The sequence below is a fragment of the Uranotaenia lowii genome, chromosome 3 (genome assembly GCF_029784155.1).
Source record: "Uranotaenia lowii strain MFRU-FL chromosome 3, ASM2978415v1, whole genome shotgun sequence".
Classification (NCBI taxonomy): Eukaryota; Metazoa; Arthropoda; class Insecta; order Diptera; family Culicidae; genus Uranotaenia; species Uranotaenia lowii.
The window spans coordinates 15,990,774-16,013,398 of NC_073693.1; the positions used below are offsets into that span (position 1 = coordinate 15,990,774).

General features: G+C 35.3%; 1 protein-coding gene across 1 annotated transcript in view; it reads left to right on the forward strand.

The window, feature by feature from the left end:
* The window catches only part of LOC129752000 (potassium voltage-gated channel subfamily H member 7-like), a 141,208-nt gene that overhangs the window by 69,717 nt on the left and 48,866 nt on the right, over positions 1-22,625 (forward strand). Inside the window, exons 7-8 of the mRNA XM_055747791.1 lie at positions 6,923-7,077; positions 20,854-20,977. Of these exons, the coding sequence (XP_055603766.1) occupies positions 6,923-7,077; positions 20,854-20,977 (279 nt within the window). The remainder of the gene's footprint in view (positions 1-6,922; positions 7,078-20,853; positions 20,978-22,625) is intronic.

Below are 22,625 nucleotides of genomic sequence, written 5' to 3' on the forward strand. Positions count from 1 at the left end.
CAAACTTCATTCTCACATAAGGATACCCAAATCTTAGTTAAAATCCCAACCAGGAATGTATGTTCAATATATTTTATTTATAGATGAGGGCCAAAAAATCAATCATACAATTGTAGTTAAATCTATCATATTTACAGTTGAATTAATTATACCATAACAGTTGAATTAATTATATTCCTAGTTGCTCTTCCCGGCTCAACATTTGATGCTAATTAACACATTGAGGACCGTGAAGGAATCTAAACCGTTAAACACCGAAATTCGTGATTTTATATCCCAGAAAATACTAGACAAAATTCTACAAATCTAATACTTTTGAGTAACTGGAAGTGTTTTTTTTTTAAATTTTGTAGGATAAAGTTTCATTATAAGATTCATTATATTAAATTTTATGAAAAGGTTAACCACCGTAATTTCTATTTGTTACTTTTTAATTTATCGGCCTTAGCGGTGAAAAGTGATGTCCTTTTTAGTAGGGACATCTAAAGATTATGAATTTTTTTATATAGATGGATAGAAGGTTACATGAAATGAAAGATGGTGAAAATGAGCGGGTAAAATTTGTTTAGACGCATTATCATAAAATATCAAATTGTTGTTCCTCAACGGGCTATGTGATGATAATGCTTCTAAACAAATTCTACCCGCTCATTTTCACCATCTTTCATTTCATCTAACCTTCTATTCATCTATATAAAAAAAAATTCATAAGCTTTAGATGTCCCTACCAAAAAGGACATCACTTTTCACCGCTAAGGCCGATAAATTAAAAAGTAACATAATATTAAAGTTATGCTTAAAATCGGCAAGCGATAAAACGAGATAACTCGTATTTGGTCCGCAATGTGTTAAGTTGAACGTTAACATGTTGACGAAGTTTTTTATGCTTCTTCTCATCGCTGGAAAACTGCAAAAACAGGTAATTTTGAATAATTTCGAAATTCCCGTTCAACAGATATTTACTGTATATATCTACTCAAGTAACCATAAGCACTAAAAACTAGCACCAATTCTGCTCTAACATCAGCTATAGAGCTTGATCCTGTGCATCATATAAGCCCTGTGAGCCAGGTTTGGCGAAATTAACTTCTGCTTTAGTGCAGAAACTGGTATAACTCTATAAAAGCACTGTGCTATGCTAAGTTGATGCTATAGCGTTGGCAGGCAAAATGCTGGGAAAATGCAAATGGAGTTCAAATGAGGTACAACCATGCGGGTAACAAAAAAAATCGATTATTTTTTTTAGCTCCATTTTTCTGCCATGATAATGAATTTGGCTTATGTTGATATTCGCTTATGCATATTAAGGGGATCTCTCGGGTTGAATTTTCTACATATTTTTTTTTCATTTTTCGGGTGAAGATAACCTGGAATCGAACTCATGACATCCATGGATCGGACATTTTTCAGTAACTCTGCTTGTGGACCTACACATCAGGTAGCGTTAAATCTTTGAAAAAAAGCCCTATTTGAATCAAATTTATGGCAAGCGGTGCCCTAAATTTGCATTATTTCAGCACCAATCAATGCTAATGTGCTTTGGCCTAACGGCACTGTAATGCCACATGGTGCTAAAAAGCATTTAAGCAACCTTAAGTGATGCAAATTTAATGCTCAGAATATATAGCATTTGTTACTCTTATTTAGAGCTATGTTGCATTTCAAAAGCATTGTGAAAAGCTGATAAAAGGCTAGTTGCATTTTAAAAAAGTGGTTTAGTTCTAATATGATGCAGCATAGCACTCGAAGGGCTGTTGTGATGAAAAATTGCACTTGATGTGCTGATTTAGTGTAATTTAGCACTTGAATGCTGGTATATTGCTAAAAAAAGCAAAGCTTTAGTGCTTATGGTTACTTGGGTAGCACCCTGGAGGTTTTAGTACCGTCCCATTCGTTGCAGTACCATACGCTTCTCGTTTCCGTGGGTCTCGAAAATTTTTTAGGTTTCTTCCCGTTTCGTCGACTTCGAATCGCAGTTTTTTTTCCTTTTTTTGGAAAAATCAACTGTATAAATATTTTGATTATCAGAAATGTGATAGTTGAATCTAACATATTTGTCGTTGAATGCCTATAATCAGTTATATGATTGTAGTTTAATCTAACATATTTACAGCTGAATCGATTATACGATTACAGTTGAATCTATCATATTTATAGTCAAGTGTGAGAGGTCAACCAGGAATGTATAGTTGAATCTACTATATTTATAGTTGAATGCCTAAAATCAATCATACAATTGAAGTTGAATGTATCAGATTGACATTTGAAGCAACTTTACTATTAAAGTTCAATCCATTGAATTCATAGTTGATTGCGTAAAGTCTATCGGCAGTTTGTCTATTATATTTATAGATGAATGCGAAAAAAGCAACTACATACACTCTGATGGTTGGTACAACTAGCTGGAATTATTGAAACAAAAGTCGTCTTTTTTCTCCGTGCATTGGTTTACAAACATCAGATGGAATTTTTAAGCTTTGAGCTGAAATTTAAATTTAATATGATATTATTTGCTTTGCATTCAGTTTTCTTCAGAATATTTGAAAGTTATACAATTTTTGATAAAAAAATCAGAACATTCAATTCTCAATGTATTTTTCATCAGAAAGAAATATTTGCCTGATTAGAACAAATGTCAAAGTTGTGAATATAAATTGTCAAGATTTGGCAGATTTTAAACCGAAATTTAGTTCCAACATTACTAATATGCAGCAATTATGCGACTTCATTAGAATCACAATTAGGCAAGTTTAAAACGCCTTGAATTGCATTCGGAACATTACAAACTCTACGTAAAAAATAAATCAGCTATTTCTCAGCTTGTCGAACGAACAGCTGATTTCACATTTTTTACAAGGTTTTTGGATACCTTTGGTCCGCTGAATAACAACAACATTAAGCACACTCAATGACCGCGCAGCATCTTAATGTGTTTGACTTCAAAATCAAATGCATGTTAAACCTTATGTGCCCAAAAACTTTTTTTTCAGGTAGATATGAGTTTCTATAGATGCATCGCATTCGAAACTGAATAAAAAATGTGCAATTTCTACTGAAAGCGAGTATGTTATTTGAACAAGAAAGATTTCTATTTCGAAAAATCATTTAACAAATCTAATCTTAACAGTTCAAAATGAAATTCAACTGTTATGATTTTTCAAAACAAAAAACATCAACAAAGCGGAACAACGAACTCGGCAATTTGAACTGCGATTCGGTTGCTGAGACATGTTTAAGTTGTACATCTTGGTTTACATCTTGGGAGACTTGAGACGTGCATCTCATCAAATGTAAACATTAACAAGTCTCTGGAACAGAAATCGCAGTTCATGTTGCGAGCGTGGACGAGGTTTCAGGAAATCAGGTATTTCCTAAGACAGACGTTAAGCCTAGTTCACACTAGAAGACGGTTAGTCTAGAGACGGTCTCAGCGTGTCCCATTTTCTTCGGGAGACACTGAGACCGTCTCAGGTTTCCAACAACAACAAGAGACAACAAAGTTCGTCTCATAACAAAAATCACAGTTCATGTTGCCTAGTGTGGACTAGGCTTTAGTCAGCTTTGTTGATGTTTTTTGTTTTGAAAAATCATAGCATCACAGTTGATTTGTATTTTGAACAGTGAAGATTAGATTTGTTCAATAATTTTTCGAAATAGAAATCTTTTTTTGTTACAATTAAATATTCGTTTTCAGTAGAAATTCTACATTTTTTAATCAGTTTCGAATGCAATGAATCTAAAGAAGGTCATATCTACCTGAAAAAAAAACGTTATTATGGCACATATCGTTTAACTTGCATTTGATTTTGGCATGAAACACATTTAGGTACTGCGTGGTCACTGAACATGCTTAATGTTTTTGTTATTCAGCGGACCAGAGGTTGCCAAAAACCTTGTAAACAATGAGAAATCAGCTGTTCGTTTGACAAACTGGGAAATGCCTGATACCTGATAAATATTAAAAGCAGGGGGTGCCAGGTGGTTTTGTCAAAAATCAAACCAACGCAAAGAATAAAATCAGGATTTTTCAAGACACCAATGAACCAATATTTCCATGAATATTTAATATGCAGCTCTGCTTAGATTGCATATTAAAGCGATAGACAGGTTCTGTAAACGCCTTAATTTATGCAACAGCTTCTTGGCTGACCTGCAGTTCAAATCTAAAAACACCATTCAAATATCATCTGAACCGAAGTTCGAAGAACCGATCATCGGATATAGCGAGTTTAACTTTTTTATTACAGATCTCATAGTTCGATTACAAATTCGATAAAATTCAGATATATTTTTGAAAATCAGCACAATTGAGGACATTTTAATGAAATTTTTTCAAAAAATCAGGACAAATCCTGATAACTCTGATGTAAATTTATTACACTAAAAACAGTTTTCACTTTAAATATAAGTGATCTCTGGAGTGAATTTTTGTCATACGTAAATTCACGTTAATTTGAAGTGACCAACAAGTAAAAATTTTCTTCAGTGAGCGGCCAAGTGAATTGAAAGTGATCGAGCATGTGGATTTTAAGTGTATGCTCAGGTCGTCCAAATTTTTCTGTAAAAGCGATTTTTCAGTTTTTTTTGTATTCGAGCAGATAACGATGATTTTTTTAAATCGTGGATTGATTTAAATCAATTTTAACCAATCAGACATTCAGAATGAAATTTTGATTTATTTGTTTTGTCCAACAGTTCCTTAGCAGAAATAATGTTTCGATTCCGAGAAGCAATCGTCGTCGCGAAAAGCCTTTCTGGACCTAATTTGTATCAAAATCTAAAAAATAATAATAATAAAAGTTTCCACCATTGATTGATTTATCCTGATCATAATTCGTTGATCGCCTCGTTGATTGATGATTTTTCATGGAAATTGCATTTTTTCTTATCTCCAGTTCTAGTTGCTTTTTCGGTGAATCGTCAACAAGCTCTGAAAAAAAAATAGTTGCTTTAAATCCAATAAAATACTATTATGCTCTACTTGCATGATCCTTTGAGCTCAATCGAAAAAAAAAACAATGATGACCTACAATAGAATTTCAAATACCGGTCATTTAAAATTCAAGTGATAAATGAGTGCATATTAGATCGTTCACTTAAAACTAAAGTGAGAGTCAAGTGGAATGTACATTAGCCACTTGAAAGAAAGGAATTCGCTTGTGTTTAACGTTTCAGTGAATTCACAAGTGTATTTTAAATGGTTTAGTGTAGGTTTTCTACAGTGTTGCCAGGAAATCAAATGTTCTTTAAACATGAATTTCGAATCGCAACGTTTACCTTACGTAAAATTTATGTTTTTTGAGTAAATTGAACAGAAAGAATTCAATAAAATCATCAGATCGTAGCTCTTTTCTTAAAATATTTTTTATTCCTAGAAGTACGAAAAACTAACTAAAAGTTGGAGATTTTCAAACACAAACCGGATTTAACCTCGAGAAAAATTAAACTTATCACTCATGTGTTAAACAACAACAACCACGCCGATGCTTCAAGCTGCTGCAAATCCCCGTGGAAAACTTTCGCAAACGGAAAAAACCACGAAAGTGGTTGAACCTGAAAACAAAACAAAACAAGAGCTTGGCATGCAACCACCACATGTTCTCGGTATTGCTGTTGCAAATTGTTAGCCAGATGATTTGCAGCACCATACCCGGGACCCGGACGGAGCTATCCCCAAATTTGAGAAAGCGAAACAAATCAAGTGTCTGGATTCGAGCCGCTAAATTTTCCCAATGATTAATTGATTTTCTCGGTTAAAACATGTCTGAAACAATTTCAACAATTATTTCCTCTCCAACGAATTTCGGCACTTGATTTGGAAAGCGCGTTTGACGACAAAGTTAAAAAGAAAAAAGTTCTAATTTGAGGATGGCCCCGTTAACGAAGAAAATCTGGAAAGTTTTTCACGCGGATAAATTCCCCCAAGCCCATGATCACACACACCAAAACCCCCTAATCGTTCCCACATTATGCTTTAAGTGTCTATAACGACATAACCAATAACAATCAAGATTATGCGCACCAGTTTCCAGAAATGATCTGCGAAAGTGTTTCAGTGTCGGTGGGTTGAAATCATTAGAAAAAAAGGGAAAGAATTCGAATCAAACCATAAAACTGAACTATAAAAATAAATCAAAATTTAGAAAGAAAAAAAATCAAAAAAAATGTGATTTCGACCCACCCTAGCTCGAAATAATTTAGGATACTTTCCAACTTTGCGACACGAGCAATTTTCACCTGCAGAATTCTCGAAACGGATGCGTCATTCTTTCTTTCGTTTTATTTATTTTTGAGATCAGAAACATCTGAAGTGTGCAAATTGTTTCATGTCGCAGTTGGTTTTTTGTCCCTAGGTGTTTTTTTTTTCTTCTTCGAAGTCACCCTTTCATTCCGATGTTCATTTATGCGTCAAGAGAATGTGATGACGACGAGAGAAAAAAAAAACCTTGGGGAAAGTGCGAACCGGAAAGATGATTCTGCTGGCATTTTCTTTTAGACATTTTTTCTTTCTTCGTTTCTTTTTCTCGGTCTCAGGACATTGAGGTTACCTTGAATCGATAAAGTTTGTTTAGTTTATGTTTCGTTTGACGAGTTTGTTAGTTTTGATCAATAGGATGATAGTTTGTTTATCGGTTCGTTAATCTTAAAAGAAACGTTCAAAAAAACTTTCCATTCTTATCCATTTTAGCAGAAATCTCTTAACCATTCATAATCTTTTGAATACATCGCTAATCTCGATTCATCATTGTAAATTGTTTCTTCCTTTCTCCTCCAACATCCGCTAACCGTTAACATGCCGGAACAAAACACTTTCTCGTTTTTTTTTGTTTTACGAACTCCCTCTCCCTATCCTTGTTTCCAATTCCGTTGTTTTTCTTTTTTTTTCTCTCTTTCTCTCTCTCCATCTCTCTTTCTTCTACAGACAACGACTCTGATTGGTTTATTGAAAACGGCACGTCTATTGCGTCTAGTGCGAGTGGCGAGAAAGATCGACCGCTATTCGGAATATGGCGCTGCTGTTTTAGTATTACTGATGGCTACCTTTGCACTAATCGCTCACTGGCTGGCTTGTATTTGGTACGCATCGTTAACTTCCCCAGATAACTCTCTATCTGTCTTATCTCTCTGGCTCCTTTCGATGTACAAAACCCGGTACATTTCGAAACAAAACAAAACAGCAAACACACACACACTCCCAAACAACAACAAAACAAACACGACACACAAACACACTCAACCTCAGGACAACATGACAACAATTTTTTTAAAAATCATGAAAACAAACCTTTGGTGGTTTGAACGAGTTTCGGTTCAAACGACCGTAACAGGCTTTGGCTATCAGCTGTTTGTCATCTGTGAAATATCAACACACACTCTGGCGCCCGAATGCGGGCGCCATCTGTCTATACAATTCTCCTATAAATCTCCGTCTGACTTGCATATATTACTCCTAAAAAATAAAAAAAAACGTAGAGGCAGAGGTACTAGTTATTAAGAACAAAATACACCAAAACTTGGAGTTTGAGCTACCCTAGAACTGACATTAAAAAAACCCCTCAACCCAAACACCACTGCACGTGTAAAAGATTTCCCCATACTACTCTGTGTTTGTGTGTTTAGTTTCACTGTCTAGAGAAACAAATATAAAACCCAAAAACTACTCACGCGAAACAAAAAATTGGAATCCAGTAAACCTCAAGCTTTTAAGAAGTGAAATTTTCGGAAAACAAACAATAAGTTTCCTGAAAGTTTCACCCATTAGGTCGAGCTAAACTTTCAAAAAATTACGACCAATCATGTAAACAACAGTCGACAAACACCACTACCTACTACCACGTCCAGCGCAAAACAAAGTCACGTAGTCGAGCGACTAATTCGAATGGTCGAGTCCATCATACTATAACAACTGTTTACGCAAAATCAGTAAACCAAAAAGATCCGCGCTGGATTCTGGACGCGATATTTCGAGCATTATCCTCGGACCGAGGATTTTGGTAAAGTATTCAGTCGTAGAGGTGACGTTTTCCCTAGGATTGAGTTTTAAATTTTAAGATCATAAAAAAATTGGCTTCCGAAATATTTTTTTTTTACATAAGTCATCATCCAAAATAGCTAAACTAAAAGTATTGACTAAAAAATAAATCTGAAAACAATTTGATTTAATTATCCAAAAAATCTTATTATTTCAAAGTAGTCGAAGATTCCTTTGAATTCAGCTACAGTAATTCAGCTACTGTAGCTGAATTCAAAGGAATCTTCGACTACTTTGAAATAATAGTTTCATTCAGCTAAGAGGTTCTTCAAACCTTTGATTATTAGTGCCAAAAAATCTATTTTTTAAAATTAAAACTTTAGATTTTCCATATTTTTTTTATTCATATTTATATTTTTGTAAATAAAATGGTTCCCATTACAAAACAAGTAAAATTTGATTCCGTGTGCTTGTGATTACCTCGAACTATTCATAAGCAAGGTAGGTATTGTAATTTTTTTCGAAAAATCTTTCTTGATTTCCCTTTTTTTTGTATAACATTCAAAATGTACCTAACCATCTGGTACAGCTTTTTCCAATCTCACCGCTATCTGAGATAGAGCTTGGAGCTTTGTCTGCTCTCATACACGCTTCTTTTTTCAAACTCATAATAAAGTTGTTTTGGTCCAAAACTGAAGTTCGGTGGCAGCTCTCAATTTTGAGTTTGACTGGGATATCGCAAAAGTGAGTTGCAACAGGCATACTTAAAGTTAATTTCGATGGGCTAACTAAAATTTAAGTTTTTTATTGCTTTTTGCCGTTTGTGAAAGAAAAAAAGCTTTCAAAATTCATTTTTGGTTTGAATTGTGAGCAAGTGATTAGACGACTATTTGCATTGAATAGTTTATTTCTCAAGCAATGTACCGAGAACTACCGCGACACCGGGCCGCCATCCGTTTGGCCATCACTGGGTGTAGCCTCATTTACGGACATCACATCTGAAGGATTATGACGTCATCACAAAGCGCAAAATACAAAAAGAGAAAAAGAAAGAAAACACGAAAGCCCTGCCTCTTGACGAATTTTGATTTTCCCTGCCTACTAAAGGTATAAAAGAAAGGACTTCCAAGTCGACTCGGTGTTAATCCAACTCAGATATCGATTTGCAGTTGTTCAGTGGCAACCGTGGAGCAACATGGACCAGTTGCAGAGACATGTCGAATGATGTTGCATGGTCCGATTATGTTGCATGGTTCGATTATGTAACATGGCCCGATTATATCACGTTGTCGATTATGTTCATGGTCAGGTTATGTCACATGATCTGATAATGTTGCATGGTTCGATTATTTTGAATGCTCGGGTAATGTTGCATGCTCGATTATGTCACATAGTCCGATTATGTTGCATGGTCAGATTATGTTGCATGGTCTGATTATGTCACATAGTCGGATTATCACTTATATCATGGTCTGATTATATTGCATATTTCGATTATGTTACATGGACTAATTATGTTGCATGCTCAGATTATGTTGCATGATTAGATTATGTCACATGGTAGAGTTTTGAAATTTTTCATACCATTCCAGGTTCACCACATAAGGTTCATTTCATTTATTTTTTTCTGAAGAGAACAATGTGAGAATTTCACATACCTTTTAGTCCAATATTATGCAAATGGTGATGACTGCCCGATCAGGAGGGAAAAACAAAATTATATCAAAATGAGATATTTTGATACTTATTTTTTTTCTATCTAAATGAGTTATAATTCAGTACTCGTAGGATGTTGAAATATCTCAAATTATATCAAAAAATCTATACGATCATAGCTAAATTATATCAGTTTTTGATATGCTCCTATCAAGATTATATCTCGTTCAGATAGCATAGTTTGATATTGGACGGAACAAATTATATCAAAATTATAACTTATCAAGATATGAGTGCTTCGAGAAAATTTTCTAGTGGAAGGTCAATAAACCACATTATTTGATAAAACCATGCCCCATTTTCGGTTTCCCAAAAATTTGATTCAATTTTATGAATCTGTGGAGCGAAACTCGTTAATGTAAGAATTGAGCCGTTAACTTCGATGTCCGTGTTTCAGAAAAAGTTTTACGTATATCAAAATAAGATATAATCATTTTAGTTCAGGACAATCCGAAAAAAATTTTGATCATTGAATATGAGTTCAACCCCATTCAAGTTTGTCAATCAGAATAAGATATAATTCAGATTGGAGAAGCTTAAAATCGAAAATTTGGAGTACTTGATTATAACTGAATCAGATGTAAATATCTTGGTGAGATACTTTTAAGTTATTATTTTGATATGCTCTCCTGATCGGGTGTCGGACAACATGTCCATACTGCTGCACGGATTTCCCGAAGTTTCTTTTGGACCTATTGCAAATGTTTCGGCAAACTTTGTTGTGTACATCCGCTTCTCGTTCGAATAAAACTAACTTAAAAACTTTTTCTTCCACGTGAGGTTTCAACAGTTAGAATAAAGGGATTAATTTTGAGTTCGAAGTATGAACTTCGTCTCAAGGAGGAAAAAGGTAACTCAAGTTTATGTTCATAGTATCGAATTTTTCAAATTCATCGACTAATTCGAAATCATAATATCGAACTATATTTTGACCCACGATAATACTTAAATTTGAGTTTGAAAAAAGGAGCGTGTAAGCCATATCAAATTTATTTTAGTATTTCGAATAGAGCACTGATTTTTAACTAGTTCGAGAAAAAAATGTAGGGAGTAATCGACACACCGTATCTGAAGTTACGATTCATACGATTAAAGATTTTTTTTAATTCCATGAAGATTTTTCTGTTATTTGGGGCAGACTAAAATGTCATCCAAAAAAAAAGACGTGATCTTAACAGTCCAATAACAATTCCTAACAACATTCGAAGAGATCTCATTGACGGTCATAAAAAAAAAATTGTCAAAATTGTCAAAAATGTCCAAATAGTCAAAATTGTCAAAATTGTCAAAATTGTCAAAATTGTCAAAATTGTCAAAATCGTCAAAATTGTCAAAATTGTCAAAATTGTCAAAATTGTCAAAATTGTCAAAATTGTCAAAATTGTCAAAATTGTCAAAATTGTCAAAATTGTCAAAATTGTCAAAATTGTCAAAATTGTCAAAATTGTCAAAATTGTCAAAAATGTCAAAATTGTCAAAATTGTCAAAATTGTCAAAATTGTCAAAATTGTCAAAATTGTCAAAATTGTCAAAATTGTCAAAATTGTCAAAATTGTCAAAATTGTCAAAATTGTCAAAATTGTCAAAATTGTCAAAATTGTCAAAATTGTCAAAATTGTCAAAATTGTCAAAATTGTCAAAATTGTCAAAATTGTCAAAATTGTCAAAATTGTCAAAATTGTCAAAATTGTCAAAATTGTCAAAATTGTCAAAATTGTCAAAATTGTCAAAATTGTCAAAATTGTCAAAATTGTCAAAATTGTCAAAATTGTCAAAATTGTCAAAATTGTCAAAATTGTCAAAATTTTCAAAATTGCCAAAATTGTCAAAATTGTCAAAATTGTCAAAATTGTCAAAATTGTCAAAATTGTCAAAATTGTCAAAATTGTCAAAATTGTCAAAATTGTCAAAATTGTCAAAATTGTCAAAATTGTCAAAATTGTTAAAATAGTTGAAATTGTCAAAATTGTCAAAATTGTCAAAATTGTCAAAATTGTCAAAATTGTCAAAATTGTCAAAATTGTCAAAATTGTCAATATTGTCAAAATTGTCAAAATTGTCAAAATTGTCAAAATTGTCAAAATTGACAAAATTGTCAAAATTGTCAAAATTGTCAAAATTGCCAAAATTGACATAATTGACAAAATTGTCAAAAATGACAAAATTGAAAAAATTTACAAAATTGACAAAATTGACAAAATTGACAAAATTGACAAAATTGACAAAATTGACAAAATTGACAAAATTGACAAAAATGACAAAATTGACAAAAATGACAAAATTGTCAAAATTGTCAAAATTGTCAAAATTGTCAAAATTGTCAAAATTGTCAAAATTGACAAAATTGCCAAAATTGTCAAAATTGTCAAAATTGTCAAAATTGACAAAATTGTCAAAATTGTCAAAGTTGTCAAAGTTATCAAAATTGACAAAATTGACAAAATTGACAAAATTGACAAAATTGACGAAATTGACGAAATTGTCAAAATTGACAAATTGGCAAAATTGACAAAATGGACAAAATTGTCAAAATTGCCAAAATTGCCAAAATTGCCAAAATTGCCAAATTTGCCAAAATTGTCAAAATTGTCTAAATTGTTGTTGTGATATCAAAATCGAACGCAATACTATTTTGTATTGGAAATTGATCAGAAGTTCATAGGGGCCAATCACATACCACGTGGACAACATAGGGAGGGGAGAGGTTCCACGTCTTCCCACAGGGTTTGGGTCATATTCACGTGGATTTACTTACTTCCAAAATATTTTCTCAAGGTGAATAAAAGATTTAAATCAAATCAAATTGCAAATCTTTCCGGTTTAAGTTTATATAACTAGTAATAGCCATCTGAAGCAAGTTAGAAATATGATAATTAAGAAATGTAAAATTTTTAAAATTTGAATTTTGAAATGCTAATTCATTTTTTTCTAAACCAGCCATTTCAATACGAAAAGCAAAAAGTAATGTTTTCTAATTGTCAAATTAGAATTACAAAAAAAAAAATTCAAACTGTCCACGTGGACATCCCAGGAGGGGGTAGGGGTTTGCCAAATGTCTACGCTTGTCCACGGAGCACCGTGGAGGGATCTCCCGCGGAGGGAGAAGAGAGGATCAAAAGTCTCATTTTTCTGTCCACGTGGAATCTGATCGGCCCCATATTTATTCATGTCAAGTCTATAAGACTTGAGTCTATAAGAGAAGGTCAGGTTACAATAGTGATTGAGATATCGGGTTATCCATCCGTCATATTGGCAACACTTATCACTCCCTACCTGGCATCAATTCCAGTAAACACTACGAATTCACTCTTCGTCGATTCTAGAAAATAGGGAATTCACGTTCTCTCTCACTTGCGATTCTCTGTTATTGTTTACATTTGCCAAGCGGTTCGTCAGTCTAACTTAATTGCCGCGGTATCAATTTAGGTCTTCGCGAGTGAGTTTCAACCCCTCCCCTCAATTCGCACGTTCAGTAACTCAAACAGCTTGCGATGCTGTGCCCCTTGGTGAATGCATCGGCAGGTTGGTCCTCCGAACGGATGTGTTTGATGTGGACCTTCCGAAGCTTAACCAGCTCTCGAACGAATAGGTATTTCAGGTCCAACTGCTTCATCCGTTGATGACTCCAAGGTTCTCCTGTGAATTGAATACAAGGGATGTTGTCTTCCATGATTAGAAAAGAGTCGGCGTTAACCTCGCCTAGCTTGCCAAGGAGGTTTGTTAAATACATTCCTTCCTTGGTTGCCATACAGAGTGAAACTAGTACAGCTTCTGTAGATGACAAACTGATCGTCTGTTGACGTTTCGTTGACCACGAAACCAGTTACCAAGTACCGTCAAACGGGGCATCATGCAACAGCGGGGTTCGATGCAACATTTATATAACACTACATTGAATCAATTTTTAATTTCATGTATTGTAATGAAGTTATCTTTTAATGATAACAAAATGATGATGACATAATTTCTCGCATCTTAAGCTAGTTGTTTTAAGTTTTTTATTTTTATGTAAAATTTGAAAAATCGAGCAATAAATGTACAAATTTTAACATGTTTTGAAGTCGAAAAAAACTTTACCCAGTATGACGGATCGGCTTGATAAAATTGCCTACAAACTTTTTACAGGTTTACTCATGTTATACCAACATTGTTGGTGTAAAAATATTTTTCGAACAATCACCCAATTTTTTTAATGAATATTTTTAAAATTCAGTTAGGTGTCTGGGGTTAAATGCAACAAAATGCAAATCAAAGAAATACCTTGTAAATCTCGTTTCTATGTGTTGGAATATGAATGTTTTGCATCACGCGTTTGTAAACATTTAAATTTCATTCATCCAAACATTTATTTTTATGATTTCAGCTTGTAGAATTTTTCGTAGTATTATTTAGCCCCTAAATGTATGCAGCATCCTTATTTTCAGAAAAAATGTGAAAATTTGTTTTTACAGACCCAAAAACTACTGCAATTGGTGTTGTCATGCGTAATGGTCTTTAAGGCATCGCAAATATATTAAAAACTATGAATTTTCGTACGTGTTCATAAGATTTTTCATTAAAAACAAAGTTTGTTGCAAGTTACCCCATTTTCTAAGGAGTGTGAAAATCGCATGTTTTTAGAAAATTAAAAATAACTGAAGAAACCAATAATTTTTTTAACTACGCCAATTTGATGCCACAGCATCCTTAAAACTTTTGATGCATAATGGATACGATTAACTGTGAACATAAGTTTTTTAAAAGCCATTGAAGTTGAAAATTGTTGCATGTTGCCCCAGTTGACGGTACCTTGAAAGCATGACCAGGAATAGACTTTCTGTCATCGACATCGTTTGCGAAGTCGATATCAGCATATCCCATTGAAAAGGGTTCATTACCCCCTTATTGTAGACCATCTTTGTCTCCGTCATACCACGCAGATATCGTAGAATCCGCTTTAGTCCCACCCAACGCGCATTGGAAGGCGTCACTTGAAACTTGCTGAGTGCGCTAACCACGGCAAAAATGTCCGACCTCGTTGAAAGAGCCAGATACTGCAAACATCCTAGCAGCTCCTTGAATGGATGTTTCACCATCCTTCGTCTGCGTCCACTGCACATTCGGATCCATTGGTGTACCTATGGGATTACTGTCAAACGTGCCAAAACGTTTAAGTATTCTCTCGGTGTAACCCACCTGAGGAATTTCAATGGTTTGATTTGGATAATCTCTGGTAAAATCCATTCCCATGAAATGTTTACCTTTTTGCCAACGATAAGAATATCGTCAACATATAGAACTAGGGTTAGCTCTCTAGCCGCAATAGTTATTTTTCAGTGGAATGAAACCGAGTTTCTTTACAACTTCTTCGAATCGTTGGTTTTACGATCTGCAAACTTCTTTCAAGCCATACAAGCTTTTCTGCAGTCTGACAAGTTATAAGTTGCCCATTTTGTCGTTCGGAAGTCTCATATGTATCTCTTCCTCCAATTGATCATTGAGGAAGGCTGTTTTTACGTCCATCGTAGTCATAACCAAGTCGCTGTGAGCAACCTTTCGCTACTAATCTTGCTTTGTATCTTCCGACTTCTTTAATTGAAAATACCCATTTTGATGAGATTGATTTTCGTTCTTTGGGTAAGCGCTCGGTCTTCATCCAGGTCTTATTTTCGATCAGGGCTTTCAATTCTTAGCTGATGGCATTTTTCCACTTTGGCCAGTCTTCCCTCGTCTTCAACTGGTCGACAGTTTGTGGAACATCGCTATTATCAGTTGCTATCTTGGCAGTGTAAAATTCTGGCGCCCCTCTATCGCGCGTACTACGTCTGATCGGCGCACTATAAACGGTTACCGGTTGTGACCCAACCTCCCCTTCGACGTCAAAGCGTGTGACTGTCTAGATCTTGTGCGCTATCATAACCATATTCACCAACGTTATCCACGTGCTGTTTTTTAATTGAGTCTTCATCGTCAGCCACGATGACTTCGATCTCGTCTTCAACATTCTCGTTACCTGCGAGATGCTCATCTTCGTTACCCACGATGTTCTCAGACGCTACTGTACTTTTTGCTTCAGGTTCAAATTCTATTGCTGGCGTATTACTGGTTGCGAAATTGTAGAATGAAGAAGATCATTTCAACGATCTAGCAATTCTTGCTCATCAAAAACTATGCTAAGGTGTATCCCTACTGCACGTGAGGACTTGTGTATAACCTGTAGCCGTTGTTTGCGTAACCCGCAAATATTAGTTCCTTTGTCTTTGGATCCAATTTGTGCCTCTTCTATTTAGGTACTAGAGCATACGCATTGCAGCCAAAAATGTGTAGATTGCTCAAGTCAGGCTTCTTGCCATACCACATTTCGAGTGGCGTCATGCTATCCACAAGCTCGTGTGGGCGATCGATTTGTGCGATAAGCTGCGCAGAACACAGCTTCTCTCCATAACGATTTTGGAAGCTCGGATTCGTAGAGCATTGCTCGTACTTTCTCCATCAACGTTTTGTTGATGGAAAAAGTACACTAACGCCATTCTGCTGAGGAGTATACGGTACTGTTAGAAACAATTGGACACCTTTTGCCTTGCAAAATTCTTGGAAATCTCGTCCAATGTACTTAACGCATCTAGGTTTAGCCAACTTTTGATTAAAATGCGCCGTTGCCATCGCTTCAAACTCCTTTAACTTCTCAAAAACCTCGCTCTTGCATTTAATTAGGTAGATTACTGTGAAATGTGAGTAGTCATCCGTAAATGCCACGAAATATCGATGACCATCAAACGTGGTTTCTTCCATGTATCCGCAAACGTCAGAGTGCACTAATTCAAGAGGCCTACTTGACCTTGGTATTTGCAGACTCTTGAACTTTTTGCTTTGCTGTTTTCCGGCTAAACAGCTTTCGCAAACTTCGTTTTTCTTGGAAATATCGATGCAAGATGCAAGAATCTACTCCTTCTACCATCTTCTGTGTTATAAGCGTGTTTACGCCAGCATTACTTAGATGGCCAAGTCTTCTGTGCCATGTATAAATACCTAACCGGTTCTTTCCGAGCAAAACCTTGGAGTTTTTAATATCCGAAACCAATTCCAGGAAAAAAAACCATCAATGACTTACCCCAAGTCTGCAATTGTGACCTTACCATCAGAAAAAGTAACCCTTTTGCCCTTAGTGTTTGCCTTTCTAACCGAAAGGAGATTTGTCTCTAGTTAAGGTATAATAAGAAGAACATTATACAATTTAATTTTCTTTATTTTACCATAAACCATGGTTTTAAGCGGTACAGTGCCATTCTTATTCGCCTTCATTGACTCATCAGTTTTAACTGTGGACAGTTCGATCGGTTTGGCCAGCTTCGAGATGTCTTCCACCAATCTCTCGTCACAGACCATTTGATGAGTCCACGAAGCGAATACGCCTTTCGCCATTCGTTGTGGCCTTGGTGGCAACCTTGTCTGACCGATGGCCTTCTTCCGAGTTCCGCCAACCTGCGGAGGAGCCAGCTTTAGAATTCCACCTGCCTGCGGAGGTGTGCCCTCCGAAGTTGTGCTCGCCTTCGAAATTTTGCTCGCCTGTGGGGCTGCCACGCCTGCAACGGTAGCTTCCAGCTGCTAGTGACCTGCACTAGCTGCCTTGCCAGGAATGGCGACGACGCGCCGCACCGTTCTAGCCGCTGCTCCGCGTTTGGCAGCTACAAACGGGGGACCAGAAGTGCTAACCGCCCGGAAACACGCCTCTTCTGCTTGCTTGCGCTTCACGTGTGCCAACATTGCTTGATCGCTCTCTTTGTCACGCCTGGACCCGTTTTTCTTGGCCGCCTTCAGCTTGGGACAGCGCGACTTGAAGTGACCCTTCTCGCCGCTTACGAAGCACCGACTGTCTCCTTTCTTCGGCGCGGACGCAAAGCTCACCTCGATGTTGGTTTGAGGAAGTGCTGGTGTTTTGGAGGAGCTCAGAATAAAGGAACAACCGCTTGATATCGACCATTCACCTTGAGTTAAGCTTCTCTGGCGGCAGAACAGCCAGCGCACCCTGGATGTGGCTGTAGCCTGGCGGTATAGCTAGCAGCAACGAGTGGATCTTCTTGCCTCTGCTCAGGTTCGTTCACATCCGGTCCACCTCCCGTATGACGAGGTCGTACTCATAAAAGAGTGACGACAGTGAGCTGAACCTCTTCATAGGAAGATTGTTTAATCGCCCTCGCATTGCGATGATCGCACTCGAACCCTTTACCAGGGTCGCAGAGGATGTCCAAGGCGTCTTGACAAAACTGACTCAACAATTTTGTTCAGGACATCGTTGTTGATGGCCATCACTAGCTCGTCCATCGCAGCTACCTCCTGTTCCATCCACCTCTGGAACTTTAAAGCTCTGGCGGCTTACTCCTCAATATTGTCCAACTGCAGCGAGTCCACCCCTTCCGTCGGAATCCGGATGTGGCAGAGCTTCAGCCTGTCCACACCCCTCTCAAGGCGCATCTTCTAGACTCCGAAGACCTCCGCTCTACCGTCGAACAGCAGTTCTTTCGAGAATCCGGCTGCCGTGTGCAATAGCGCCAAACCAGCCCCGACCTGAGGTAGCTACTGGCCTCCAAAGGTTGGTTGACCACCAGCTCCGCCTACTGCGATGCACCCTTCGAACTTCAGGTTTGACATCGAAATCCAAAATAATCAGTAATATATAAAGAAACTATTTTGTATCGGAAACTGATAATAAGTTCATATTTATTCATATCAAGTCTTATAAAAAGGTCAGGTTACAAAAGTGTTTGATATATCGGAATAGTCATCCGTCTTATAAGCAACACTTTCATAATTACTCCCTATCTGTTCAACTGACAACAATTCCAGTGAACACTACGAATTCACTCTTCGTAGATTCTAGAACAATAGGGAATTCTCACTTGCGACTCTCTGTTATTGTTTACATTTGCCAAGTGGTTCGTCAGTCTAAATAAATTACCACGGTATCAATTTTGGTCGTCGCGAATAAGTTCAAAAATTGTCAAAATTTTCAAAATTGTCAAAATTGTCAAAATTGTCAAAATTGTCAAAATTATCAAAATTGCCAAAATTGTCAAAATTATCAAAATTGTCAAAATTGTCAAAATTGTCAAAATTGTCAAAATTGTCAAAATTGTCAAAATTGTCAAAATTGTCAAAATTGTCAAAACTGTCAAAACTGTCAAAGTTGTCAAAATTGTCAAAATTGTCAAAATTGTCAAAATTGTCAAAATTGTCAAAATTGTCAAAATTGTCAAAATTGTCAAAATTGTCAAAATTGTCAAAATTGTCAAAATTGTCAAAATTGTCAAAATTGTCAAAATTGTCAAAATTGTCAAAATTGTCAAAATTGTCAAAATTGTCAAAATTGTCAAAATTGTCAAAATTGTCAAAATTGTCAAAATTGTCAAAATTGTCAAAATTGTCAAAATTGTCAAAATTGTCAAAATTGTCAAAATTGTCAAAATTGTCAAAATTGTCAAAATTGTCAAAATTGTCAAAATTGTCAAAATTGTCAAAATTGTCAAAATTGTCAAAATTGTCAAAATTGTCAAAATTGTCAAAATTGTCAAAATTGTCAAAATTGTCAAAATTGTCAAAATTGTCAAAATTGTCAAAATTGTCAAAATTGTCAAAATTGTCAAAATTGTCAAAATTGTCAAAATTGTCAAAATTGTCAAAATTGTCAAATGTCAAAATTGTCGCAATTGTCAAATTGTCAAAATTTTCAAACTTTCAAAAACTTTAAAATTCCCAAATTTTTTTAAAAATTTAATATTTAAAAAATTTGAAAAATTTTCAAAAATTGTAAAAATTTTAAAAATTTTAAAAATTTTTAAAATTTTAAAAATTTTAAAAATTTTAAAAATTTTAAAAATTTTAAAAATTTTAAAAATTTTAAAAATTTTAAAAATTTTAAAAATTTTTAAAATTTTAAAAATTTTAAAAATTTTAAAAATTTTAAAAAGTTTTAAAATTTTAAAAATTTTTAAAATTTTCAAAATTTTCAAAATTTTCAAAATTTTCAAAATATTCAAAATTTTCAAAATCTTGTCAAAATTTTCAAAATTTTTAGAATATTCAAAATTTTCAAAATTTTCAAAATTATCAAAATTTTGATTATTTTCAATTTTTTTTTAAATTTTCAGAATTTTCAAACTTAAAAATTTTCAAAATTTTCATAGTTTTTAAAAAATTTCAATATTGTCAATATTGTTTATGACGTCGCTTTCGGAATCATAATAATCAGATTTAAACATGCGACAAAAGAATTGGATGCTTTTGATCTGCACATGATGGGAATTGATTAGAAAAGTGGTTTTGGTACATCTAGACCTTGTTTCTTACAAAATTTTCATAATTCGATTGAAAAAGTATTAAACTTGAACACATTCCGCAAAATTCTTACTTGCTATCGGCTTATCTCGAAACCAGTTGAATACCATTAATCTTAAACCCAAACAACCAAACTAGGGACTTCACCTGGTTAAAGTTTCATCAGAAAGCTGCCTGCCTTCAACGTTTGGGCCCGCAAACTGTAGACAAACACGAAAGGTAATAATCCATCAGGCAACGCCGCGGTGGAACCCAAGTTGGTTCTAAAACTTTTCTCCGAGCCAGACCGTAAGTTTTGACTTTCCATCGTTGTGTGACAAAAGCTACTATTTCATCTGCTAAACGCACCACCAGAGCAAGGGTTCGTAACTACTTGGCTTTGAGCTTTCTTCCCTCGACACATTTTAACTTAGAGCCTCCGACAATTTTTTCATGCCTTTAAGCCTCTTCAGAGTAGGTAGTACTAGTGCCGTGCCAACATGTCAGCAAAATAAAAAAAAAACGCTGACATTTTTTCCACTTTAAGCCGAACAGGTAAACCAATGTGAGGGGGAAAATGAATTATACAGGTGACGGAAAAGTTTCACACGGAAAATCTCTGCCTCTACGCTCTACGCTCTCTCTTTTTTATCTCAAAACACTCACACAGTGTTGTTTCCTTCTTCATCGTGTTGTTTCTGCTGTGAGTTTGTGGAAAAAAGAGCTTCAAACTAATATATCATTTTTCCTATTTTTTCTTTTTCCCTCCAACGATTCCGTTCTTGCACCCCACAAACTTGGTCCAAATTCGTTTATGGTGCGATGTTTTGGTTTTTCCGTCTCGGGGGCTTTTCCCTTTTCTTCTACTTACTCAGGTATGCGATAGGAAATGCCGAACGACCGTTTATGAAAAACAAAATCGGATGGCTGGACGCACTAGCTGAGGCCACCCAGGAGTACTACTATCCGAACAACACCGGTGGAGGTCCGTCGATAAAGGTAAGTCAAGTTGAGTTGGGTTGGGAAAAAATCCGAGCTTTAATAACCTTTGATGGAATTTGGGAGTTCCTAGACTGCTGCTGTTGTTGCTAGTGCTGGTAAACTAGAGGAATTTGTATCATACTGCCAACGATGGAAGCGGGTCAAATTTGATTTCGATCACTTCTGGCGATCGATAGGCGATAGCACAACAAAAAAAAGTTTTGGGTTGGCAGCTGAAAAATTCATATCATCATTATGGATTGGAACGAAGTTGATTCGATTTCAATCTGGTTTCAGCAATTAATTTTCTACGTTTTACGTTTTTGAGTAGATATCATGGCCGTAAGAACGTGGGGGGGAGGTTTGGGGGTTAAACCCCCCCCCCCCCCACGAGGGTCCATCAAAAAGCAAGTGGGGTTATCCTACTCTACACTAAAAATTTGAAATTCTGATAAAATTTTGGTGGTGGAGTAACGATCTTGACTCAAAAATGATGTCAAAACAACAAAAACTAATCCCAGGTTTAGCATTTAAGTACAGTTTTTCAAAATTTTCTAACTAATTGATAGTAACTCATTTCTGAATATTAGGCTTTAAATACGAGTTAACTCATTTCAGAGGTTCTGGTTTCATATCATAAAAATCGAGAATGTATTTTTGTTTCCATAATTCGGATTCTGTATCCAGTTTAGAATTCTTGATTTTAGACTTGACTATAGACTATCTAATAGACTCAAATCATCAATCAAAATTGAAATAAAAAGCTTTATTTGAAATCGTCATTCAAATTTGGTTTTATATTTCGTTCAAAATTTGATTCATGATTTTCTTAGACTGATAGGTAGGGGAAACTCGGGTAAAACGGACACTTTCAATATTTCGAAAATTGCAATGTTTGATACAAATCTAATTGAAAGAATATGTTCGTCTTAGTGTATAAACACTAGACTGGCCCATAACGAAAAAAATCCTTATATACCACGCGGCACCCCCTAGTTTGGTGTTTTTAGGTGAAAAAATGACTTCCTGAAGGTTTCACGTCATTTGGCTGAAGCACGAGCTGGCGCAAAGGACTTGAAATTTGTATGGAGATTTTCGGCAAAATGTATGAAAAATCGACATAACTTCACTCTTTGTGTTCTAAAATATGTTTCCAGTATGCTAGAAAACTCAGAATTTCAGGAATTATAGTTCAAACAATGACAAACAAGTTTGTAGAAGATCGTGATGCGATACGAGTTGACTGTGATGAGTTATTGGCAATTGAATATGTGATTTTTTTCGCACTTCATCGATATATCGTGAACGGTGTATGGGCTAATAATCGCACTAACTAAAAACTCTTTTCTTCCAAAATTCTTTCTTTCAACATTTTGCAAAGATATTTGTTATAAAATAAGCTACAACTTTTCTGTTATTCTCTGTTATTCTCATTGTATGACAATGCGATCAAGCTAGTACTAATAATCCACCTATACACCGTTCACGATATATCGATGAAGTGCGAAAAAATTCACACATTCAATTGCCAATAACTCATTACAGTCAACTCATATTGCACCACAATCTTCTACAAACTTGTTTGTCATTGTTTGAACTACAATTCCTGATATTCTGAGCTTTCTAGCATACTGGAAACATATTTTAGAACACAAAGAGTGAAAGT